The 27,237-nt window shown below is 43.5% G+C and overlaps 1 protein-coding gene across 4 annotated transcripts in view; it reads left to right on the forward strand.

Moving 5' to 3' along the window:
• The window catches only part of Myo16 (myosin XVI), a 473,339-nt gene that overhangs the window by 296,628 nt on the left and 149,474 nt on the right, over positions 1 to 27,237 (forward strand). For all 4 annotated transcript variants that reach the window (XM_036166675.1, XM_036166674.1, XM_036166671.1 and 1 more), the window contains 3 exons: positions 7,384 to 7,456; positions 20,509 to 20,661; positions 21,818 to 22,018. In XM_036166675.1, coding sequence (XP_036022568.1) covers positions 7,384 to 7,456; positions 20,509 to 20,661; positions 21,818 to 22,018 — 427 coding nt within the window. The remainder of the gene's footprint in view (positions 1 to 7,383; positions 7,457 to 20,508; positions 20,662 to 21,817; positions 22,019 to 27,237) is intronic.

Consider the following 27,237-nt stretch of genomic DNA (forward strand, 5'->3'; position numbering starts at 1 on the left):
TGGCTCTGCTCAACTGGGTGCTGCTGCGAACACTTTCGGCCGAACTGGAGGACGAGATGACAAGTGACAGGCTGCCTGGCTGGAAGCCACAGCCAGGAGAGGCGCCTGCTGCATTGCAGTGGCTGCTCTCTCGCCTGTTCCTCCTGCGTGGCTTCTCAGTGTGACTTGGGTGTTCACTCGGGGCTTTCATCCATCATCCAACAGAGCCCCACCGTCCGCCGCCTCCAGGTGATGAAGACTTCTGTTTCCCAACACTTGCATTAAACGGTAAAGATACCCAGAAGCTTTCTTTAAAAGCACACAGTAAGAGCCGAGCCTCGGGTGCGAGCAGGAAAATGCTGATCAAAGGTACAAGGTGGTGAACATGTAGCATGCAGAGGTGTGGAGAGCTAAGTGAGCTGATGGCGACTTACCTCTAAGAGGAGGCCTTGGGATCCGCCCTGACACTAGAGACAAATACGTTTGTAAACCTACAGCCACACGATGGAGTATACACATACATGCTAACATTTATTTTGCAAAATGTAGTAAAAGGCAAAAGGAGGGTTTGAGTGGAATGCAGTTCTCAGAGGGGACAAAAACAAAGCTGCCAGAAAAAGATAATAGTAAGACGAAGGTAACAATACCTGGACAGTCTGACTGAAGCCCGTGGCTAGAGTGTTGGGAAAACACGTAGGTTTCACGGTTTGTGCGTGGAGATGCTCCTAAGGATGGGGCTGTTGATTTGCGTGCATGGTGTTTAATCTGCAGCTGGCTCTTCATTCCTTAAGAATTAACAAGGGGAGGACCTGCATTCCTCTTCTGAGCTATCTCTTCATAGATTTCTGGCACACCCTTTTTATTTCGTTACCCATGAGCTTATGTGTTTGGTTGTACTAAGTTTGAAAAACTTCACTCAGGTGAAGCTGAAAGGACACCATGGATCATTTTCTTCCAGATTTATCAAATTCCACTTTTTCAATGTAATTCTCCCTGTGACTGCCAGAAATTCTGAATTTTTTTGAAAACGTATCCTAAGTCAGAAGACAAAATGAAAACAACAAGGTAGGCCTGGATCATGGACCAACACACCTCCCAACGATACAGCATGGCTGTGTGGAAGCACAGCCAACCACTTCCACCTTCTCCTCACTGCCACAGCGCTCCAACTGAACTGCTCTTCTGAGCCCCTGGGGGAATGATGATATGAGGTCAGTGTCTCCCAGAGTGTCCAGGGACTATCGATCCACTGTGTTCATAAAGCAGATTCAGCAAGTCTAGGAAGTCTCTCACCAACAGAGAGCTACTCTTGCTCCCAGAAGGGCTCCAGCACAGGGCTAAAGTACTATCCTTAAGACAGTGAACACTGGGGTCTGTGACAACTGCTAAGATGCTCCTGAGCAACCAGAGTCTGATACTCGAGGGCTTGGAGATCCAAAGCATCCTGATGGTCTCTGCAAGAGGACACATACAAACCATTCCATCCTCATGGTTGTCAGTGACTTCTCTCAGCTCCTCACTCTGTGAATATGAGACCTGCTAGGAGACACAGACACGTTTTACCATCCCCATGTGAGCAGCCTGGATGGTAAACATTTACACTGACCTCTCCTCTTTCCATTTGCAAAGCAGTTTCACAGAGTCCCCTCTGTGGCAAAAGTATGCACAGTTCCCTGTAGCAAGCAATCTTACCACACTGGTAAGACACTGGGGAGAGGTAAAATAATATCAATGGCCTTATGGAAGGCCCCACCCTGTAAGAAGCTAGGTGTTCTGAGACTTTGCTGAAGGACCAGCGGTGTTTGGGAGCCTTTCTTGTAGACTGAGTGGGTAGCCCTATATAATCCTCATGAGACAATGTCGTCTTTGGAAATGGAGTCTTACACTGCAGGCCACCCCAGGCAAACTCTGAACTACCCTCCTTAACTCAGATCATGCTAATACATATCTTTGATTCTCAGTGGAACTGAGAGGGCTGTGTTTGGTAGATGGATTTTGGATTTTTTTTAAATAAGGTCTTGCCATGTGATCAATCTTGCTTTAGCATCTCAAGGGATGGGATTTCATGGGTAGACATATATAGCTATGTCTAGCTCTATTAGTAGGTGAATTTTGAAAGCTGCAAATCAGGTCACTCTTGTAAATCCTGTGACCATGTGGCTTTACCCTATGAAGGTCCAGCTCTGGGGAAGGGTAACAGCTCCATGGAGAATATGGCTTCCTGCCTGGAATGCAATGGCCCTCCACACACATGTCTTTCTATGGAAGAGAAGCATGTGGCTGAAAGATAGACTTGTCTATCCATTCTACCAGCCTTTAACTGCTAGGGGAACACCTCTTTCTCATGGTTAGTAACAGTCCCTCTTCTTGGAAGATCACAGAAATCCTCTTCCACAGCCTTTCATCCCTACTGTGTCCTGCCTTGATCTGCCTCCCTGAACCACTGACCATCAAACCAGACCATATAGTGGGTTTTTGTACCTTTTAAGTTTCTCTCTACTTGGTCTTGAGAATTTGATGACTATCCTAATGGGATAAATCCAGAGTCTTTTTGATGATTAAAGGAATTTATTTGGGGGTTAACTCAGAACCAGAATAAAGGAGTTGGTTCCAGAATCCTGGAAGGGTGGAGCACAGTCCAACACAGTTCTCTGGAGAGCTCTGCCTTGATCTGAATCAGCATCCAAGACCACAAGATAGCAAAGAGAGTATGCATACAAGCATTCAAGGTCTTAAGGGTCGCCGGCAGCGATGTTTGCACTTCTCCTTCAAAGTCTGGGTCATGTAGAAGCCTTATCTGGGATGCGTTTGCCTGCAGTTATCTTTCTGATAATAAACGGTGTGTGGGAACTTGGAACAGGCAAGGTTGGTCATAAAATATCATACCTTCATGACATTCTGGACTTATCAATGCCAAGATAAACAGGTGTCTAAGAGCCTATCACTTAATGTTTATTAACCTGGCAAACTGTCCTCTGCATAGTTGAGATCACATGAACATACATCTCCTTTCTATTCTGCTGAGGCCCAGCCTACCTTAGTGCCTTGTTATCCCCATGGTTCTACAGACTTTGCACCCATCTATGACCCTGTGGCCTCCAACTGCTTGAGCTTCAGGGTGACCTGGCTCCTTCTTCTTCTTCTTTTACTTGGGTGGCTTCTTCCATTCAACGTTCAAGTTTGAGATGCACATTTGACATTGAATGCAACTGTCATTGGTTACTAATTCTTACCTTGCTTCCACCCAAGATTCCTCTGTTTAAAAAAAATGCAGCAACAGAGCAGTACAGGTTACTGTCACATTATTTGATTTACCATCACCAGTCTTATTGTATGAACAAAGAAGTCCCACGATACTCATGTATGTCTTTGACTGGGCATATGGACTTGTTCTCTTGGACACATGCCCAGGAGTGGAATTTCTGGGTCATCCCACAATCAGTTCTTTAGTTCAGTAAAGGGAGCCAAATCACACTCCAAACTTCCAATTTAGGCTGTCTCCAGGCACGTATGAAGGATTTAGCTGTTTTGCCCCTCCAACACTGAGTTTTGCACCTGGCTGTTTTCATTTACAGGAATATTCATCTGTGTTTCTGAGTTTTAGAACCGTCATTTTAATGACGAGGGAGCAATTGGTGGAGTAGTGATGTTTTATTTACTCAGCCTCCTGTCATGCTGAAATGGGAGTTGTTTTAGATTTAGAATGCAAGCATTGATATCATTTAAATATTGTTTATGGCTTTTTAAAATAATTAAACCATGTAGTAGGCTGACGTGATTCCTGTTTCTGAAGATGTTCTCAGTAATGAGTCTACATACACGTACACCATGGCTGTAAATGCAGGCTCTCACAAGGGCACATGTGTTCATTAACAGCACTGAACGGAGCTGCAGATCTCACAGATAAGAAGGGAATAAATGGCTTTTATCACATGCACTTCTATGACAATCACATGGCTGGTGAAGGCACAGCTGGTAGGTGCCACAGCACAGTCAACCCCTTCAGGGACACCCCAACTCTAACCTCTGTGTGAATCCAGGAGCCCCCAAGGGCAGTGAGGTGGACAATGATGTTCAAGTCTGGAATGCACCAGGAATAATTCTTGCCCATCCTCATGCCCTATTGGTCTGCTATCTGGCAAAGAAGCTGATTCACCTATAACAGCTGAGGGATTTCTGCTGAGGTTTTCTGCCAATAGCTTGTCTGGAGGAATGTCCCACATGCAGGCCTTGCAGAGGCCTCCTTGCCATGTGTTGAATTTGGGCTTACCCCCACCCTGTCATGGTTCCTGACTAAGACTTTCCGTGACTTACCATCTTTTCAAAATGTATTTTTATTTTATGACTAACTATGCTTGGAGTCCCTTTCCTAGGCCTACTTATGGCTCAGGGAACTCTCCAGGGGAGCTTTAAGGGATTGTTCATGACAGCCAAGGGACACCTTAGCTCAGATAGTGTGTTTGAGTCCGAGGAAGGTACTCTAGATCCAAACCTTCTACCTACGCATAGACATGTGATTAGACCCTGATTAGTGGCACAACAGTTAATATTTGTGTGCTATAGAAGATGTTCAATTTACTCATAAGCTAATATACATTATTAGCCACCAGGAGAGCTCCAAGCAGGACCCCAGAGAATTATGTAAAATGGCCCTCAACATAGCTATGTTCATTTCACCTGAAAGATTGGGTGTTGGTGGGTCTGAGGCTGTCTGAGTTTATCTCTTCTGGAGCCTAGATATAGAGAGACATACCTGTGTGGCAGTACCATTGCTTTCCAGGGGATGGCAGCTGTGTTGGTCACTGTGTAGCACAGGCCCCCCACTGGCTGCACGTTCCTGGAATGGAGGGCATAGTCACAACGCCACTCAGTTGTAAAGAACCAAAACCAGCTTGTCATGGAGCATACCTTCCCCTGCAGTCCTGCAGACAGACCTCCGCACCATGCTCTAAATTTACATTTAATCTTCCTTGTAACTCCAGATTTTGTTTTTTAAATCATCTTTTACATTTGTGGCTAAACACATTTGGAGCAATCAAATATTAAAAAACAAAACAACGAAAGAGGTTTGTACTTTTAAGCTCATGAATGCTTCCATCGGGTGACACTTTTGCTTCTAACTGAGGTAAGAATCCCTAGTGGATCTTTCTGCCCACCATACATGGTGACTAAGCACCTCTGCCTGCCTGTCAACATTACATTGTTATCCTGGGAGAAGGGAAGGTTTGGGGAGCAGGAGGCAGGCACAGGGTCCCTGGTACCTACTGGTACTTTCTTTAAATTAAATTAGGACCAAAATTGTGTCCTAATGTTAAGGACCTGACTGCAAAAGTCAGTAGGAACCAGGCAGGACAAGCCAGTTGAGCCAGCTGGAGAGAGCATCAGAGTAGACAGAGGGAATGCCCACTCTCGAGACTGGCACACAGGAGACACGTCCTCTGCTGAGGTGATGGGCACACACAAGAAAGCATTCACTCTTGAGATGAGCATGCACATGCGAGAGGGGTCCATTCCCAAGATGGACATAGAGAGGGGATGGTGTCTGCTCTTGAGATGGCTGCTTTCTTTCAGAAGAGACATTGGACTGTATCCTGTCTGTTGTCCCTGCATAACCCCTGTCAGCATCAGTGCCATCTCAGTGTTGACACAGGGGCTCCTGGCCCCATGGAACTGGTTCAAGTCACTTTCCTTCCCAACTGTAACTACTTTGGAAGTAAAATGAACATGTGTTTAGTGAAAATTTTATTATAGTAGTGTAGGATGTTTAGAAGATTATAAAATGCCCTCAGGCTGACCACTCAGAAATTTCTCTTCTTGTGTGTTTCATGTTTTTTCCTGTACCATGAGTTTATTTTGTTAACGCGTGCATGCATGCGTGCATGCGTGTATGTGCATGCGTGTGCATGTGTGTGTGTGTGTGTGTGTGTGTGTGTGTGTGTGTACAAAATATCCATATTGAGTACTGAGGTCAGAGGACAGCCTTGGGTGCCAGATTTCCCCTTCTGCCTTGCTTGAGACAGGGTTTCTCCCTCACGGCTCCATGTACCAGGCTCGTGACTTACAAGCTTCCGGGCAGTTTTCTTCCTTCCCCTGCATCTCCCTATAGGAACATTAGGGTTGCAAATGCAAGCCACCACATCCTGCTGTCTACGTGGGTTCTGGGGCTACAAACTCAGGTCCTCTTGCTCATATGTCAAGGCTTTATCCACTGAGCCATCCCTGGTGCGTTCTTAAAAACAGATTGATGTTATTCAATTTGCAAGTCTTCTAAGGGATACATTGGATTCGGGCTTGTCTCTTGACTTACTGTTGTTGCTGAACATTTCTTATGTTTTTATATGATTTTTTTAAACATTGATAAAATATTTGCTGGTTATCAAAATCACCAAGCAAAGGTGGGAGGTAAACAGGAATCCTGTTTCCCTTTTTGGGGCTTGCTCCATTTCCTCCTGGCTGTTTTGTGTCTCAACTTGGGCAATGCTCTGTTTAGAGTGTGTGTGTTTCACTCCCTATAAATGGGACAGTTTTTGTTATATCAATGTACTATGTACGCCTGAGATTTAATTCCGTGTCTTGGTTGTGGGACATTAGTCATTTCTTTTGATGTTGCTGTAGTTAAACCAATGAAAAACTGTGTTCATAAGTCTCTAATGATATTTTAACCATATTCTTAGAAGGAGCACCTCCATATGGAAATACCAGTGCAAATGCTTCAAATATTTTTCAAGCTTTGTACGATCTCCCTGAATAATTTTTGAGGAAATCTCTGTTTAAATTTCTGAAACATGTATGTTGCATATCTTCTCATCTGTGCCTGGAGTTGGGGTGCTCAAAGCCACCTTCGATGTTCTTCCTCACCTGCCATGTAGACGCAACATGGGGGACCATATCTAAGACTGTTGTAAATGCCCAGAAAGATCCCCTTTCCTTGTAAATAGTCCTTGGGGAAGATCACAGTATGAAGTGTCTAAGTCTGACCTGCCGGACATCACGTATCTACTAATGTCGTACTTAGATGGTATGAAACAATTCTTGACTCTGAGGAACCTGGAAAGACAAGAGTTCAGATGGGGACGGGGGTCACGGAGCATGTAGAGTCACATTCTGAGGGTCAGGAGGCCTGGTCTAGTGGGGAGGTCATGACTTCAGAGAAACAAGCCTGAAGTCACGCGTCCATAGTTCTGTTTTTAACCTACTAACAAGGTGTATTTATGAGTGCAGAGTTGGAGAAGCAACCTCAAGGAGGGCAGAGGTTCTGCCAACCTTCAGAGTTTTTCAGCAGATTCCAAAATCACAATCTGCAGAATCTTCATCTCAGTCAGCAGAGCCAGGCTGTGTATTTGCAGTCCTCTCAACGAGTAGATCATTGAGAATGCCCACTGACTCTGCTGTGTTCCCTTTCAGCCCACAGACATTGGACATTGGAATACTGGACATTTTTGGTTTTGAGGAATTTCAAAAGAATGAATTTGAGCAAGTAAGTAGGTTTTCTTTTAAAATCATTTAAGATCTTGTGAATGTTAATTGATTTTACAACTTATGCTTCCCATTAAGATATTCAAATATGGGCTTCCATAAGGATGCCCTCTCTTTAACTGAAGGTACCGTTTCTGGTGGCTTGATGCTCCATCATCTCTCCATGGTTCGTGTGCTCAGAGTCACGAGGTTTGATGCTCTTGTGAAGGTCCCTAGCTGTGTGTGGGCATGGGAATGTTGTGCTGGATCAGAAGATGGAGAGCAGAAGCATCTGAAATCAGGAAGCAGCCCTCAGAAAGCTTAGCCTGCGTCAGAATGCAGGGTCCCTGCTGTGCCTCCTGCTGCAGTTTGTGGGCTCATCTTGTGTGACATTCACACATAGAATTATTGGAGAGCCCACAGTCATGTTGGAGAATTATTAGTTGTGTTTCATTCACCTCCTGTTGAGGATTTTTTTTTTTCTCGAGACAGGATTTCTCTGTGTAACAGTTCTTTCTGTCCTGGAACTGGCTCTGTAGACCAGGCTGACCTCAAACTCACAGAGATCTGTCTGCCTCTGCATTCCCAAGTGCTGGGATAAGAGGGATGCGCTACCACCACCCAACTAGGATGCTTTTAAGAAAGATCTGATTTGTATACACATCTTAATAGGACTGCAGGAATAGTATTTAAATAAAAATAGTTAAAACTTAAATATTAAAGAAAAGCAGAGCTATTAATGACCTGCATGGGGGTCACATAAGAACACAGCACTTGAAAAAAATTGATTTTGTTACTGCTTGTCTGTGGAGCTTCATGTAATTTGTGATTGATTTATTTACCTTTATTTTCTTAGATGTACAATGTGGCTATCAGTGGTAATGGACAGGATTTAGATGGAATCCATGTAAAACCCAGATCTGTGACTTTTGTAGTAGAAATATCTAGGCCAAGGTGGATTGTCTATTGTCATCCTGGATTCTCTATGTATGTGAATAGCCAACTTGCAGCATGAGAAATGGGATACTGACAATAAGGGCTGAGATCATGTAGGGATCCCACTGTATAATTTTCTGTCTTTGGGAACACTGAAAACAGTGTGGATTTTACTCAGTTTTAGTTGAAAACAGCTCTACATCTTCTCCAATCCAGGGTTATGAAAGAGAGCACTGGTTATAAGTAAGACCACACAGGCCATGGTTTCTTCTCTCACACTTGTTCATACCTAAATATATTTGTTTTATAATAGGAGTTATAAAGGAGGTGAGGGGTATGATCAAGAGAGCTTGCACACTGTACCCAGATCTGCAGCTGCTCTGCTGAACATCTCTTCTTGGTCCTTGAGTATTGTCTGCTCTAATTTGGAGACTTCACATACTCATTTTAGAAATACAAACATACACATACACACATACCTCCATGTACACAATGACATGCACTGTTTACCTGTGTCCCACTAAATGACATGTAGAAATCATGGTAGGAGAATGTACCAGGAAGTCCCATTCTGGGGAGACTATCCTCCTACACGGCTGTTCCACACCCAGACTCAGCTCACATGTTCAGTCTGTGCTCATAGATAAGATGCACAGTATTCATGTTGCCTCTTTATTAAAATATAGGCATTGTACCACCATCACACAGATCCTTTATTCTTTCTTTCTGCTGAATGTTTTAATGATGTATTTCAGAATATACTCACAGCTTGTGATTTCTGGGTATCAGGAAGGGACATTTTTCCCTTAAGAGCTAACACATAAATTGATCTTTTGTTCAAATGCTAGTTTTAAGCATTGATGGGTAAAATGTCAAGATCAAGATCGATTCTTAGACTTTGACTATGCAAGAATAATTTTTAATATCCCATTTTCCTAGCAAGTCTGCCTTGCTGCTGTACATAATGGTGACTAGGAATCTTCTGGAAAGACAAGGTGATTTTTTATTCTAAATGCAAACAGCATCTTTACCTGGAAGCAATAAATTCCAAAATTTGCATATGAACTTTTTTTTAAGGCCACTGGTTTGATTCTCTGTGGATTCCTTTGTTGGTAGAAGAACTTTCTCATTTTCCATTCCACTGTGCACTTAAGCTGGCATGCTTAAGGAATCATTGCTATATTTACGAGCACACCTAAGGGAACGTATTGCCTTTATAAGCATTCATTCTATCCTGTTTTGAGCTTATTGACTGATAGATCAGCTATTGACTATAGAGTGCCAACTCCAGAAAGGTTGAAATTGTGTCTAGTACATTATTTTGTACACAACTGAATTTTATCAAATATGTTTGTGATTGAAATTTGTAGAAGAAAAGACTGGTAAGGAATAAATCATCACTGTGGGTTTGCTGGTGGTTCTTGCTCTGTGGCAAACACTGATGATTGGTTCAAAGAGAGACGCCCTAGGAAAGCTAGCAGGAAGTGCTCCAAACCCCCATCATCCCTACCTCTGTGCCCTCTGTCACCTTGCCAGGTCAGCCTGACATTATAGCACTTTTCACCATCTTTGTGATGCTGTCACAAATTGCCCTACACTGGGTAAACAGTACACAGTCATTGCCTATAGTTCTGGAGTCTGGAAACCCAAGAGCAAGATGCCATTGTTTCCAGGTTCTGAGTCTGTTGAGGACCTCCTCTCATTTGGAGATTCCTTTTGTGTCTTTACATTGTGGGATGCAAAAGCCTCCTCTGTAAAAGAAGTACTGCTGTTCACAAAGACAGTGGTCCTATTCATGGACTTCACTACCTTCCAGCACCATAACCAATGGGATGAGATTTCAACATAGGCAGGTGGTGGGCTTGGAGGCAACTTTCTAATGTGTTACAACTTCTTGAATTATAATAATAGTCTTAGTAGTTAGAGTTTTTGTTGCTGTGAAGAGACACATGACCATGGAACCTCTTAAAAAGGAAAACATTTAATTGGGCTGGCTTACAGTTAGTTCAGTCTGCTGTCATCATGGTGGAACATGACACCATGCAAGCAGACATGGTGCTAGAGATGGAGCTTGGAGTTCTACATCTTGATCTGCAAACAACAGGAAGTGAACTGAGACACTGGACATAGCTTGAGCATATGTAAGACCTCAGAGCCTACCCCCACAGTGACATACTTCCTGCAATAAGGCCACACCTACTCAAACATGGCCACACCTCCCAATAGTGCCACTCCCTATGAGCTTATAAAGGCCAATTACATTCAAACCATCACAATAGTGAACATAGCTTTTAGATTATGTAACTCTTTAGTGATGTTAGGTTCTTCCATGGAGAGAAATACACTATGGTGGTCTGTCACTTGATAGATGGACGGAAGGAAAGACAGAAGAAAGGAGATTGATGGGGGTAGGAGGTAGGGGGAGCAAAACCTACATAGTGAGTGTTCATGAGCCAGCCAGAAATTTAGAAATCCAAAGGCAGAAGAACACAATAAGATAAACCAGGAGTTTGTCCTCTGTACAACCCAGCAGGGGAACATGCATGATGACTAATATTTTCATATAAGATGCAGCGGAAGTGGTGACAGGAAGTTACACATTCAAACCAATCTAAACACGTGCAAATCAGTTGATATATGAAAAGCGTTGGCCCTGGTTGGTTTGGTTAAGTGTAAGAGACTGTGAACAGATTAAGGAATATGAACTCGGGATACCAAATGAAAGTTCAAATGCTGCCCACAGTGGGGTTCAGAGAATGCCCAAGAAGTTAAAGGCGCAAACCCCTGTGATATTTCTGATTCTCAAGGTTCAGCAATTTGAGCATGGTCAGGGAGTGGGCTGCCCCTGGAGCCAGAGTTGGAGGCCTCAGCTAGAGGGCTCATATTTGAGTCTCCCTCAGCCAAGAACCTGGGGAAATGCCAGTTCTCAGCTGGACCTCTCAGCCTACCCCACTGCTCTCTCCAGGCGGGCCTCTGTGGAGGTTGCTCTCGGCCAGTTTGGTTTTTCGAAGTCAGTTGGCCAGTTCCCTTTGCAGCATCCCAAAGGAGCAAGCTTTGGGGACAGGTAGCCTAATCAGTACTCCAGCTTCACAACTCTGATTTTTCAGTAGGCTGAGGCCATCCCTGTGATGGAGAAGGGCTGATTCTAGTTGTCCTGCTGAGGGGAAGGTGCAAACGGCTTGACGCTGCTGCTGTTTTAGCTTTAAGTGGGCACAGTCCATGTCATTTTTAGCCGTAGCACATTCAATATGGACCCTTAAGCTGAATAACTGGTGGGCAACCTCATGGTGATCTCAACTCATTTCCCATGCGAATTCCAAAACCATACTTATGTAACATGACGAGCTCTGTCTTACATGTTTTCTGCTTGAAGGTTATATAGAAAAAGAAAGAAACCAAATAGTTATATGACCACATGACATTTTTAATACACCTCTTATAGTATCAGAGTCTATGTATAAGAATGTGGAGTCTATGTGTAAGAGTATGGAGGCCTCTTCAGGTTAGCTGATATGTATGTTGTGTGTGTGTGTGTGTGTGTGTGTGTGTGTGTGTGTGTGTGTGTACACATATATGTATTTATATTATAATATATACACTGTGAGCATATAAACTGTGCATTTAATGACTCTGCTTCTCAAATGTGTTCTGTACATTCATTTGCATCATTTGGTATTGAAGCAAAGCACAGATAGTTTATGTGGCTCTCAGTAGTTCCCATAGAACCAGGCTCAGAATCCAGCCTGGTGTCATGTTAGTAAAGGCAATCCAACCAGCAGTCTATCAGAACATATAGCTAAGCTTTTACTATCAGCAACTACTTCCTCTTAATGATTGGCATTTTTTTATTTCTTTAAAGATAGTATAGTAGCTGTTGTGAGAAGTGCAAAGATAATACCCCTTTAATAAGTTTTATGTGCTGTTAGTCACTTTTTCCACAGCAGAATTTTATACTAAATCTATTTAATATCAGTCAATTAGTTAAAATCAAAGAGGCCAGAATACTTGTTCACCCTAGTACTAGGTCAAATAAGAGAAAATTTCTCAACACAAAAATGAAGAATTCATATGGATCTATGTGCATATCAGAAACATACTCTATTTAATCTCATGGTCCCTCCGCTTCAGCTTGACTGATTTGGAATCACCTAAGGGGGACACAGCTCTGGGGACATTACCAGAAAGGTTAACCCTAAGAGGGAAGTCCCACCATGCATGTGGAGCAGCTCCACCCCATGGCTGAAGTCCTGAACTGAGTAAAAGGAGAAAGCAGAAAGCTGGATAAAGGGCAGGATTCACCTTGCTCCTCTTTCTGATAGTGGCCACCACACCTCCCTGCTGTGCTGACCTTTACCCTCCCACCATGAGGCAAAATACAGGCTTCTTTCCTCAGGGTTCCTTTGTCATGGCAACAAGAAAAAGAACTAGGACAATGAATAATACTTCATTATTGCATATTTATCTTTAAAAACTGAATACTCATTAATACTACATGATAGTATTTCATCTCTGGCTGTCTTCAGAATGTGAACAGATAGCCAAAGGTCTCATGGGACCAAACTGGAACTCAGACATGTGTCCATAGGACCTCAAATGCAGTGCCCTGTCAGTCTGTAATTCATATCTCTAGGCCTCTAGCTCTGGAAAATGACCGTGATGTAGAAAAGGATGATAGATTTGACAGAAATTGTTTTTTTGTTTTTGTTTTTTTCAATTTGTTTGTTTGTTTGTTTCTCTGTGTAGCTTTGCACCTTTCCTGGATCTTGCTCTGTAGACCAGGCTGGCCTCAAACTCACAAAGATCCGCCTGCCTCTGCCTCCTGAATGCTGGGATTAAAGGCGTGCGCCACCACTGCCCAGCTGATTTGGCAGAAATTGTATGTCAATCATTTTTAGGCCTCTACTTGTAACTGTGCATGAAGAACTGTGCATGTTAATTAAGCCAGAAGTTTATTGCCAAAACAAAAAAATATATACATTCATTGTTTTCTTTGAAAAATGGTGAACAATGAGAAACAACGGCAGAAGTTTTGAATTAAGGACATTTTGGCCAAAGGCTCTGTTTCTAATACTAGAGCCTAGCTTCTGCTTGAGCTGAGGTGTAATGTATGAGGTGTCCTTCAAAATAGCTAAAATCATTTTCCTTTGAACTGATGCTCTTCTACCCCAAGCTAGGTATTATTGTGTAGAATACTGGATCCAATGGGATGGAATGCTTTCTTGTTGGCCGGCTGGTTCCTGAGGATCAAGTTGTCATATGCAACACTATGATCTAACTGACAGTTCTGTGCTTGTGGTAACAGGATTCTTGTTACTGGATAATTTAGAAGAGTGGAGAATTATTGTTCCATGGTGCTTCTGGGATGCTACCTGTCAAGGTACCCATTATATATGGCAAAGTTGTGTCCATTCCTAAGATATCTTCTGGACACTGTGCTCCACCCCCATGCCTGTGGTAGGATGCTTGCTCCTCACAGAACAAATGAGCAGGAGGGTGAGGGAAGAGGCAGAGCTTAGCAGGCCCTCCATAAAGAACATCCTCCTCCTATGAAGATAGGGACCAAGCCCACATAACCCAGACATGTCCTCAAAACTCCATATTTTTATACCTCCTCATTGAGAGTCAAGTTGTCAACACAGAGACTGCAGGGACCAGGACCTGCTGGCATTAGCTCCAATATGAAAACAGAACCAACAAAAGGAAGTCTATGTGCTGATGGAGGGTCTCCCACAGGAGTCTGATGCTGCTACAGTAATGAGTACAATGCTGTTTCAATGGGGCCAGGCTGCTGGCAGAGGTGAGATGCTCTGTCTCGGGGATAGAGGGTGGTAGGAGACAGGAAATGTACTTTTTCTAAGCCAGAATGGTGGGTTAGGAAGCCTTGAGCAAGGAGACAAGATCCAAGACTGTTAAAAGGAAAAATGGAAGGAGATATGCTGCCCTCACCAGCTTCCCACAGCTTCTACTTCATAGACAAAGTATTGATCTCAGGCACAGCTGACTCCCTGGGGAAACACATCTAGCAATATAGACAACAGGAAGTGTTCAGAAGAGGCAAATTGGAGACCCATCATCTACCTGACTTTGTAAAGGCCTTGGGAAGTTCTACACAGGAGCCTGTGAATTTAGCTTACTTTGGTGTTTCTCCAGTAGGCGTCAGCCTTTTAATGCTTTCTTAGAAAATAGCTGTCCGCATCTCAGACAGTTAAATATTCTGGACATTTTTGAGAAATGTCCAGTATCTGAAATTTCAGCACATTCTCTCTCTCTCTCTCTCTCTCTCTCTCTCTCTCTCTCTCTCTCTCTCTCTCTCACACACACACACACACACACACACACACACACACACACGCGCGCACTAATACACAACACACTTTGCATATATTTCTAGATTCAATGCTGAACAAAATGAGCTGCATTCCCTTTTCATTATCTGGCTTGGTGTGTTCTACAGCCATCTGAAAGCTTTTAAACACATCAGTGCCCAGGCCCCACTCCAATTTAATGGGTTCAGGGTCAGACCCAGACATCAGCCTCTTCCACAAAGCTCTCTGTTAATGCCACTGAGCAGCAAGGATGACTGTCCCCATTGTCGGACACCCAGGGCTCTGCCTTCTACTGGAGTCAGCTTTAATTAATCCTCCCCTTTGATTTTGTGATATACGTGTCATGCACTGTCGAGTTTTGCTCTGGATAGATTTCACAGAGCAGTGAAAACAAAAGAAGGACAGTTGGTGAAAATTTACTCAAGAAATTAAGTTTGTCGTTAATACAAATGATGGACCATCTGGATAGGCAATGAGGTTCTGCTGCTTAACAGAGATTTCAAGGAATGCGTCATTTTTATCGTTAAACCTGTGAGTTCATTGAACATATGAAGCATGTGCTTTAATCAGAGCAGTGTCCATACTAATTAAATGGCTATGCAATATTATCCTTACCTTTCACCCACTTTCGAGTCTGCTCTGAGAAGTACCTGTAAATCTAATACCTCCCATACATCTCCAATGGGTAGATCTGAAAAGGAGAAATAGCACTTGTTTTTGCATTGAATTCGATGATCCTTTAGATTACTGATGATTGATTCAAATTCATACTTCTAGAGACTTCTAGAACCATGACTAATGTGCTTATTAAGTTTTCCTCTGATGATGTTGTACACATACACACACACACACACACACACACACACACACACACACACACACTTGCATACAGTAAAAATGTATGCAACAGTTTTGGCAGTTTAGGTTCCTTTTTTTGTTAATGTAGTATACTTTTTAAAAAATTTTATAATTAATTTAATTTTACATATCCGTCACAGATTCCCCTGTCCTCCCTCCTCCCGCCATTCCCAACTCCTCCAAGGCAAGGACTTCCCTGAGGATTCAGCTCAGCCTGGTAGATTCAGTTGAGGCAGGTCTAGTCCCCTCCTCCCTACACCAAGGCTGAGCATAGGTCCTAGGTTCCAAAAAGCCACTCATGCACTAAAGACAGGTCCTGGTTCTACCACCTGAGAGCCCCCTAAATAGTTCAAGCTAATCGACTGTCTCACTTATCCAGAGGGCCTGATCCTGTTCCATGGGGGCTCCTCAGCTATTGGTTCACAGTTCATGTGTTTCCACTAGTTTAGTTATATGTCCTTGTGCTTTTTCCAGTCATGCTCTCAACATCTCTCGCTCATATGATCCCTCCTCTCTCTTGACGATTGGACTCCTGGAGCTCCACCTGGGGCCTGGCTGAGGATCTCTGCATCTGCTTCCATCAGTCATTGGATGAGAGTTCTAGCACAACAGTTAGGGTGTTCGGCCATCTGATCACCAGAGTAGGTCAGTTTGGGCTTTCTCTCTACCATTGCCAGGAGACAATTATGGAGGTATCTTTGTGGATTTCTGGGGACCTCTCCAGCACTTTGCTTCTTCCTATTCCCATGGGGTCTTCATTTATCATGGTATCTCTTTCCTTGTTCTCCCTTCTATTCTTGAAATATACTTTTTATGTTTCAAGTAGGCACCAGGCATGAGGTAGAAGGGCTGTTAGTTGCCTTGCTGACATTTATAGGTAGTTTTCAAGTACATTCCCCAGAAAGGCTTCTGTATTTAACTGAGTCCCCTGAGCTACACCAGGTACAGCCCAAAGTTATCACTTCCAGTATTTGGTAACTCAGAGCAGTTAAAGATAAATGGCTGACATGGACGTAAAACTGAAAATTCAAGCCGAAGAGACTGGCACTAGTGTGAGATGGAGGCGAAAGCTAAGATTATGTTTAGAATGAAATTAATACATACAAAGTACACAGGCCTCATTCAGAAAGCAAAACTTGGAGAGTCTCCCGTTTTCTCCAGAAAGACCTCTCTGGATTCTTATTCCCCAGGGACCCCAAGTCTTCCCAGGTCTAATGTCACTGTACCCCCCATAGCAGCTAATCTTCTCTGGATACCCATCCCTCCTGTGGGAGCTGGTGTCTGGTTTCTTTCTAGAGAATGCAGGAGCAGCTTCTGTTCCTCAGCTGCCAATCAATGATGTGAGCCTCTTCCCAGTGACCAGTACCAGGAGGGGTCATGTAGACAAAATTTTTATTGTTAATATGATAAGTGGAGAGTTTTATATAGAAAAATATCAAATACAGTATTAATAAATGCAATTACATCAAAATAGATATAAATATATATGTTCATGAAAATATATTCATCAATGTAAGTACATTAAAAACAAAATGTAAATCTGGTATATTGACAGCTATACAATAACAACAAAAATTCTTAGTTCTAGATAGAAAACCAACGTCCCAGGATCATTATCCTTTCTGATCACTTGGTCTTCAGTCTAAGAGAATTTCTGTAGGTTTGAAGATTTATTTACTCCAACAGGAACCACAGAGCATGTTGTTGCCTTGTAATCATGGCAAAGCCTAAAGAACAAGAGTAGATCTGTTTAAACTTGGAATCCCTGTTTTCCCACGACTACTCTGTCATGACCACTGGAACTTAAGGAATCTTTAAAACAATTTATTACCACCAGCCCCCCCCCCCCCCCCGTGTGTGTGTGTGTGTGTGTGTGTGTGTGTGTGTGTGTGTGTGTGTGAATGAATGTACATGTACGCGTGTGCATGACCATGCACATTGTCAGAGGAATCTGCAAGAGTCAGTTCTCTCCGAACATGTAGGTCTAGGAATTGAACTCAGGTCTTCAGGCTTGGCGGTAGGTGCCTTACCCAGTGGAGTCACCTCTCCAGCTCCTCCCCTTTTTTTCATTTGACCAACAGATCACTAGAACATTTCTTCTCATTTCTTCTCTGCTCCTAGACAACTGTATTTCATGGGGTGGATGGAAAGCTGGAGGTTTCTGGGATTGAAAGCAGAAGGCTCCTTAGATAAGCACATACTTTGTGTGATTGATTTTCCTGAATAAACACAGAGTCAGATCAGGGACTGCACTGATGGCTGAAGGTGTAACCGAAGCAGAGATGGGTGACCCAAATGTGATATGTCGCTATTCCTGCAATGTGACTGCGGCAAAGAGAATTGAAACCTTATGGCTGGCAAAGGGAGGGTGTGTTTAGCACATGAGCACCACAGCAAAACCTGCCTCACTGCGGGCACTGTTCAGCTTGTCTTATCTCATCAAAGCTCATACCCGTCCATCAGGGCCTCACTAGAAACTGCATTTCTTTAGTGGTGTACAAATCCCCAGTAGGAGTTCTGGAAAAAAGCACTATCTGAAACTGTCAAGTCTGTATATGATAAATCCCTGCTGTGAAAGGAACATGTATGCTTGCCACTTCCATTTTAATTATAAAAAGATAGAAATGTTCATGAAAATAGCCAGTAGAGAAGAAAAATTGAAAATGTAAGTTATTTCACCTTATTTCAAAAGTGTATTTTATTACATTTTTTTGCATTTAAAATATCATTGAATTCCCTTAATACTGAGGCAATTTTATTACTAAGAAATAACCAATATAAAAATTATTAGAATTTAGCATGCAATGTTTACCTTAAGTACACAAAAGAGAAACAATCCTTACCATGGAATGGAACCACTAGAAAATGCTAGTTTTTGTGACAGGATATGAATTTGTTGAGGGAGCAGATGGAAGGTGATGAGGAGGTCTGTGAGACCAAAGGGCCTAGCCCTGCAGGAGGTATGCTGTGGTAAAGCAGAGATGAGCCGGATTTAGCTGAAAAGCAGCTGGGAGAGAATCCAGAAGAATGGCCAAGGTGAAAGAGGTCAAGAGAGGCCAAAGCCCAAGACGGGGAGATGTGACTAAGGGGTGGATGTCTGGTATAAGTCACTGGGACACGGCTGCTGAGAACTGAGCATTTGACTTGGAAATGTGGCATTTCTGGAGACTTCCAAAGACCAATGTTGGCAGTAGCAAGACATATTAAGGAAAGATGAAAGGTGTGTGGTGGTATTGTGTTCCCCAAAATAAACTTATCTGAGGTCAGAGAACAGGACGGCCACAATATTAAACATGAGGATAGGCAGTGGTAGCACATGCTTTAATCCCAGCACTCAGAGACAGAGCCAAGTGGATCTCTGTGAGTTCAAGGCCACAATGGACACAGCCAGGCATGGTGACTCACACCTTTAATCCCAGGGAGTGATGGCAGAGAACAGAAAGATATATAAGGCATGAGAGGTGAATTTCACTTCATAAGTAAGGACATGCCTTTGTGTTTTTTGTTTTTTTGTTTTTACTTTAGTTTTTAATGTAAAAGGAGCTATGGTTACCTGCATAAGATCTCCACAAGATCAGGCTAGTGACAATTTCGCCAAAGGGCAGCTACCCTCCCCTAGCTGAGGAACCATTGACAGTTGATGGCTGATGGAAAAGGGAAAGTCGCTTATCTTTAGGAGGTGTGTACGAGTAGGTTACCCATGCCCTAGGGCATGGCCCTACATGCTTGCACAGATGGACTAATTAGACTCATTTGGGTTTAAAAAAAGTGTGTGTGGGGGGGAAGAAGTCATGAAACTGGGAGAGAGACATGTTGGGTGACATGGAGGGAAGAAGTGAGGTATGGATGTTATCAAGACACATTGTTCGCATGTATGAAAAATTTAAAGGATTAAAAAATAAATATTAAAAATAAATAAGAAGAATGCGAATAAGTGAGAACGTGCCTGGAAGAAAAGTGATGTTTTATTTTGGTTCAAATGGATTGTTTTGCATGAAGCATGGCTGCTGCACTCATAGCTTCTATGGCTACCTACACAAGACCTGTCAAAATTCCACCGTGGGGAGGGGAAGGGCTAATGAGGCCCCACCCCTCCCTGACTGGCTAGAGCCAGTTGATGATTGGTGGGAGTTGGGCGTTGGATGTCTAGGTGGTGTAGCCACAGCTAAGTTGCCCTTACTTCACTAAATCAGCCCTCACCCAGGCTGAAGGAAAACCTCAATTAAATGCAGTTGATTTCCAAAAAGACAAGAATGTGGAAGAGGGGGTTCATGGGAAGAAAGGGAAGAGATTGAGTGGAGGTGGGTACATGAGGTTGGTGTGATCCGATACTGTGTGTGAGAGAAGAGAATTTCAAAAGAATAAATAAACATTTTAAGATAAAGAAAAACAACTAAGAAATAACATTCTTTTCCTCTAGGGACTGTCTTTTGGAAACTGGAGAGAGGGTTTTCAACAGGTGTATTTCAGTTAAGAACACTCTTAGTGTCACGAATCCCTTAGTCTGGATGTAACGTCTAGAGAAAAATCTGTGTCCACTCTTACCTACCACCAATGTGTAATTAGAACAGGGCACACAAGAGACATGCCCCTCTGCCTGGGACCCACAGCAGTCAGGCTTGTCTCCAGTTGTCAACAAGAGCCCAAATATCTTCCTTGTAGGAATGGTTCTTCTTTTGCTCCCAGTGCTTGAGGCTCGATGTTTATATGTTGGCACTGTGGTTACATTTCTCGTTTTTTTGGCATTCCTACCTCACATTGAACATTGGGACAGTGTGACCCCAGAAGTGACTTAAGTGAAGCTGCCTTCGAGGGCAAAACTCATGTGTCATCCAAGTGGACTACTTAGTCTAGATGTCCCCAGTCTGTGTGTCGCTGGGGAGCACCACACCAGGACAAGTAGCTCTGCATGGCTGCCTGTGTTATCTGCTGTATTGTTCTCTTCCCTGAACAGCTCTGTGTCAACCTGACCAATGAGAAGATGCATCACTATATCCAAGAAGTGCTTTTCCTACAAGAGCAAACAGAGTGTGTACAAGAGGGAGTTGCCATGGAAACCGCCTATTCTCCTGCTAACCAGGCTGGAGTTTTGGATTTCTTCTTCCAGGTACTTACATAACATAATTAGAAACTTAACAGAATGCGTGCATTCAGGTGCACTGGAGAGAGAATTTTCTGTCTGAAGGTCTTGTTTGTGAGGTATCCTTATGTATGAGATGCTGCAATGCCTTTTTGGTCTCCAGTAGTCTTCTGAGGAGCACAAATGACTGTTGCTTGATGATATAAGGACATTCACCATTTTATTTATCAAACCTAAAAACTTCTTTTGGAAAGGTACAAGAGGCCAATGTGCAAAATGAATTTTGTAAGCTAGTATACAAGGCCAGTGAAACCTTGAAATATATTACATGTTTTTGTATTGGTCTTCAGAGGTTCTAAAATTTAAATTTTGAAAGGTTGGCAGGAAAAGTATATGCACATATATCACCTTTGGTTAAGTTAAACTTTGGTTAAAATTAAGCCTAAAGGCATCAGCATGTGTTTATATTCATACTTTTTATCCTGCATACAGTGAAAAGCTTTCTACTCAATATCTCTATTGTATAAGTAAAGATCTATTATGTGAGACAGCAAGATGACTTCGGGAAAAGGTGCTTGTTGCTAAGGCTGACAACCTAGATTATGACCCCGGACATACTTGAGGGAAAGCAACAGCCAACTCCTTCAAGTTGCCGTCAGACCTCCACATGAATACCCTGGCGTGTAAACATGTGTACACACGTACACACACACACACACACACACACACACACACACACACTCACAGTAGGGGGAGAATAATAATAATGTGATAAACTGTTTTATCAAGCATGTCAACAGCATCTTTTATTTGCATGAGGTGCTATATGGAGTCACCCATTGCCTCTAAATGCTTGCTAGTGTTTCAAACAGACACCATCCAGCTATTTGGAAAGCTCAGGCTTTTGCTCTCTGCCTTCTGTCTCTATTGCTTATCCTGTGTTTTTTCCTAACACTGTAGCCTACTCTTCCTGTCTGCTACCAAATGGTCAGGGTAAGAGTTCTAACTGAGAGATCCAAGGTGGCAGAGCCAGTGTGCAGCCATGGGCAAACATAGGTGTGTGTTAAAAGGCAGGACACATGTGTTCTGAGTAGCTATGTGAATATACTGGAGTTGGAGGGCATGCGTCAAGGACCCCAAGTGGAGTAACAAAAGCAAACGTCTGACTTTTGTTGACTTCCAGAAACCCTCAGGATTCTTCTCCATATTGGATGAGGAGAGTCAAGTGATTTGGTCCGTGGAGCCCAATCTTTCCAGAAAGCTGCAGAGTCTCCTGGAATCATCAAACACGAATACAGTGTATTCCCCTATGAAGGATGGTAACGGCAATGTGGCTTTCAAAGGTCAAGGCCCAGCCTTCACTGTCATGCACTATGCAGGAAGGGTGAGTGGAAGAACCACATGATGTGCCCTGTGTACTGGTGTGCCATGTGATGTGCCCTGTGTACTGGTGTGCCATGTGATGTGCTCTGTGTACCACATGATGTGCCCTGTGTACTGGTGTGCCACGTGATATTCCCTGTGTACTGGTGTGCCACATGATGTGCCCTGTGTACTGGTGTGCCATGTGATGTGCCCTGTGTACTGGTGTGCCACGTGATATGCCCTGTGTACTGGTGTGCCATGTGATGTGCCCTGTGTACTGGTGTGCCATGTGATGTGCCCTGTGTACTGGTGTGCCACATGATGTGCCCTGTGTACTGGTGTGCCATGTGATGTGCCCTGTGTACTGGTGTGCCACGTGATATGCCCTGTGTATTGGTATGCCATGTGATGTGCTCTGTGTACCACATGATGTGCCCTGTGTACTGGTGTGCCACGTGATATTCCCTGTGTACTGGTGTGCCACATGATGTGCCCTGTGTACTGGTGTGCCACGTGATGTGCCACAAGATGTGCCCTGTGTACTGGTGTGCCATGTGATGTGCCTCATGTCCTGGGGTGCCACGTAATGTGCCCTGTGTACTAGTGTGCCACATGATGTGCCTTGTGTACTGTTGTGCCACATGATGTGCCCTGTGTACTGGTGTGCCATGTGAAGTGCCTCGTGTCCTGGTGTGCCACGTGATGTGCCTTGTGTCCTGGGGTGCCACATGATATGCCTTGTGTACTGTTGTGCCATGTGATGTGCCCTGTGTACCTGTGTACCACATAATGTGCCTTGTGTACTGGTGCGCCAGAGGGATGCAAGCTTTAGAGCACAGGATTTAAGGATATGCTATTAGACACTCAAAAGCCACACAAACAGCCCACAGTCATTAACTTTTACAAGCTCTTTGCTTTGGTTTGAGGCTGAGTTGACATCTCAGAACAGTATCTGCTTAGCAGGGTAACTATCTCACTGTGTCTATAGACTTCATCAACATGAAAAAGAGCCCCAGGATCAGCATGAACAGCCTTGTTCCACTGTTTTTCTTATATAAATTCTGGGCTTCTGAGTGTGCTTGGCCTGAATGTGGGCTTAATATTGAAGTATTTTTCTGAGAACCTAAGAAAGCAAGCCCTTTGACCTCCCCCAGCATTCCAGCTGGGTTTGTAAAGCTGGTTTCTCACTTTGGAGTCTCACCCCTGCCTGGAGTGGTGTCTGCACACCTCCTCTGTCCTCTCGTGCTAGAGTTGATCCAAGCCAGTGCGTCTTTGCCCCGTGATTTACCTGTCATAAACCCTTATGCAAGTCTTCTTCTTTAGGCTGTGTGTTCTAATCCCATTTTCTTAAGTCCCTCTCACTGCCATAAACTCCTTCCCAGGCAGACTTGAAATGTCCTCCAGGGTGTTTAATAACACATCTGTCTACCTCTTAACTAAAGCATCTATGTTTTTCTATACCCAACTCTTGTTTATTATTGATGTCTTCCACTTTTAGAATTATAAGCACACACACACACACACACACACACACACACACACACACACACACACACTTTGAATGGTGAAAATGAGGGGCTCATCAACGTATCCCAGCTCATCTCTTCCCTTGTTGATGGAGATTCCACGATCCACCAAAAGAGGATGAGAGATGAGCCAGGAGCATGCACACACTGAGCAGTCAGGTGTCAGAATGCAAATAACAAAAATTAATACGCGGCGGCCGCTACCAGTCTAGTACTATATAAGGAAGCAATTATTTGTCTCAGAAAAGCATAAAGCCATTCTCCAGAGGAACTCACTAACTATGAAGGGGAGCTATTTCAGTGACGACTTGGACTCTAGAAATGTGTGTCACTGTGCTACACTGACCTGCGTGGCAATAGCCAGTATCTACTCTCGTTCTCCAGGCAGAAAACAACTCAGCGTAGGAAAAGAGCTTTGAGAGAGTCTAAATCAAAACTTCAGGGTTGCTCTTCAGCTACACCATGAAACCAAGCTGTCTGCTGCTAGGGAACCTGGCAAACAGCAGCATGCATACCTTCACACTCTGTATCAAAGGTGTGACCCACTGCTAGAGCAAAGAGAAGCTTGCGTGTGGTGGGCTTACCTGGAAAAATGTCAGGAAGCACAGACATGCAGCCACCATCACTTCTGCCTGCTAAGCCAGGTCGGCAGTGTTGGAGAGGTAGAAACCAGAGACCAGTGAACTCCATGGTGCAAAGTAGTCTGAGAAAGAGCTCCTTGTTCTTCAACATCTGCAGCAGGGGGAAAGAAGTATGCGTGAGTGGGCAGGTGCACCCCTGTATACACCCACTTATTTGGGGAAGGGTACAAGTTTCATTGAATGTGAAATGCACCATAAGTGAGGCATCTAACATTACTGGTTTTAGCTAACCCATAAACAGTTGTGTGTGCCCCACTGATGGTGTCATCCTCTCGACTCCCAGCATGTTTTCAGACAGGAGAAAGGATGAAACAGTAATAACTGAGGAGCTAGTATTAGACAGACTGGGGGAAAGGGAAAGCAGGCTTTTCAGTGACTGGCCAGCATCCACAGTTGAGCAATAGCCAGGAATAAGGAAGAGGTGTCCACTGAAAGAAGTCAGGAAGGAAGTGATAGGAGGGATGCTCAAAGCTGTGGGTCAGAGCCCAGCAGGATGCCACAGTCCTCATGTGTGATATCAGCTCCAGGCATGTGCTCCTGGAGAAGGGAACAGTGGAAATGCTCAGGTCTGGGAATTCTAAACTGACAGTGTGAAGTTTAATGCAAACCCTAATGGGATGGTGGGATGAGCAAACCCACCTGTTTAGAAAGTGCATTTTGACCGATGATCCAACCCTAGAATGACATGGAGAAAAGAGCTGTGGAGAAGAGAAGACTCTCGGAAGCCCAGATAGGATGACAGGAGCCCACATGATGATGTGGTGGTGAGGTGTAAGGTGCCCCTGTGAGAAGTGGACTAATGTCATTAGATGCTTGGAGAAGCTTGTGGGACATGGAAAGAAGTTGATGAGAGATTCTGTGATCTCTGAGCAGTTACTACTTTTTACTTTTCCTTGACCTTTTCAACATCCTTACAGTTAGAGGAATGTTCTAGTGTTGTCTTTAGATTTTTTAAAACTCTGCCTTCTGAATTTAGAGAAAAAATGTACAAAACTATCACCAGGTATCTTGACTCCTTATATTTAGGAAATTATCTTCTTAAGAGCGTCCAAGCAGCTCCATTAGGCATTTCTTTGAATGTCCTTATTTATAAGTCTATTGTGTTGTGCCATAATGACAAAAAAAGTGCTGACTGCATGAAAACCAACAGTGTGATTCAGAATCATGGCTTGATAATTTTGAATTCGGTTGTAATTATTTTTCTGAGCACCTATTAGCATTTCAGTCTTAATTTTGTTTTTGAAAATTTAAGGGGAAAACATCGACAGTTTAATATAATAGGGAATTATTCACCAAGTTCTTAGAGAAATGAAAGAACACAGGGACTGCCCAGTGATTAGTTGATATGGAGCCAAAGCCCCCGTGGAATCATGTGTTTTCCTTTAAAAAGCATTTTTGTTTTTTAAGAGAGTTTTCCATAATTGGAGTCGATTTTGTGGCTTTACGGAAATCTTTCATTTCAGTGATATGTACTAATGAGTTGTAGCCAAAGGACTCCCCAAGGACTCGTTCACATGCTGCAATGTAGCTTCTATGTGATTTGCGGCAATATGTTAGCCCATATGCCTTGTGGACTGTCAGATGTAGCCACATGTACTTGCATGTTGAACTGTTGCATCAGAAAACAACATTCTACGTTTTGTCGGTGAAGAGATATGGAAAAAGCTCACCCACCTAAAAGCAGCAGGCATCGTCCCTGATATATTATATAACCTTTGACTGCAGAGTTGCCTCCCAAGGAGAGACCTCAATGATCCCATATGCTCTTAGCCTCTAGCCTCTTATTGGCCAGGTAGACAGTCTGAAACATTTTTGGTCACTCCGCTCCTTCCTGCTGGCCTTCCTTGCTTATTTCAGTGAGCACATGCTACACCCTATGGGATAGATAGCTGTCACTGCTGAAGGGGGCAGTAACATCACCCCCTGTCCCAGCCTGGATGGGCTCTGGGTAGGAACTCGAACGAGGAGGAGCCTCCATCCTGCTCCTCCGGAAGCTTGTTTGAGGCGGAAGCTCAGAGGTCCTTTTAGGTATGTTTAAGCACCATTATCTGAATTACATCTGAAGATCCTTCCTACACACATCTGAATGTTTCATTACCCCTAGGAACGTGTTGCAGCTTCCAATCTCCATTACAGAAATATTTTAAAGTGAATGGGGAGAGGCTGTGCATGAAATATTAACAAGATCTCATTAATGAGCATACGTTTGGATGACAGAAGGCTTCGGGGCCTTGGGGCTTGGCTTCTTTTTGTTTATTTGTCATAGCCAATTTTAAACCATATATGAAGTTACCTGTTTTAGGGCTTGCTCTTAACCTGGTGATTTAAATGACAGATAAGCATTAAATCCACAAGTGTGTCTGAGCTCATTGGCTATTAAAATTGAGGGTCTTGAAGGAAGGGAGAATGACAGTTTGACAATATCAGCTCTTAGGAGAGTTGAATTTCTATTAAGACTATTCTAAACTGACTGTTGTTGGAAATTGGGCTTTAAAGCTCCTAAATTTTGATGTGAGAACAGTGAGTGGATTGGGAAGTTGTAAATTGATCTGAGGCTGAAAGTAAAGATTGAATATATGAAATTTAGTAAGAATTTAGTAGTGAAATACGTATCTCCCACTCACATGGCCAGATCCTCTTGCATGCAAGCTGTGGATATTGCATTGCTCAGAACAGAGGTCTTCGTCTGTGCCTCACTAGCTGCAGTGTAAGAACACCTGATATGGGGTAACCTAACTCCAATGGTGGTGTGCAGAGAGGGCTGGGGAGTCATGTGACCCCAACAGGTCATGGTTAGAGTGATACAGGTCATGAGCAAGGAAGACCTGGGCCTTCCTAGATGAGAGAGGCAGGTCCAGAAGCTCCCAGAGCTCCAGCCACCTTCTCGCTTCAGATCTACAAGACCACAGACTTCTCCCACTTCCAGTCATCCATCTGTGTTTCCTGTGGCAGCAGAAGCCTAAGGAAGAGAACACAAATATTCATTGTTTCCTGTGAGTTTACACACATGAAAAGTAAGGCACATTAACATGGAACTTTGTAGAGTTTCTTCCTAATTCTTGAGCTACTCT

This window comes from Onychomys torridus, chromosome 17 (genome assembly GCF_903995425.1).
Source record: "Onychomys torridus chromosome 17, mOncTor1.1, whole genome shotgun sequence".
Classification (NCBI taxonomy): Eukaryota; Metazoa; Chordata; class Mammalia; order Rodentia; family Cricetidae; genus Onychomys; species Onychomys torridus.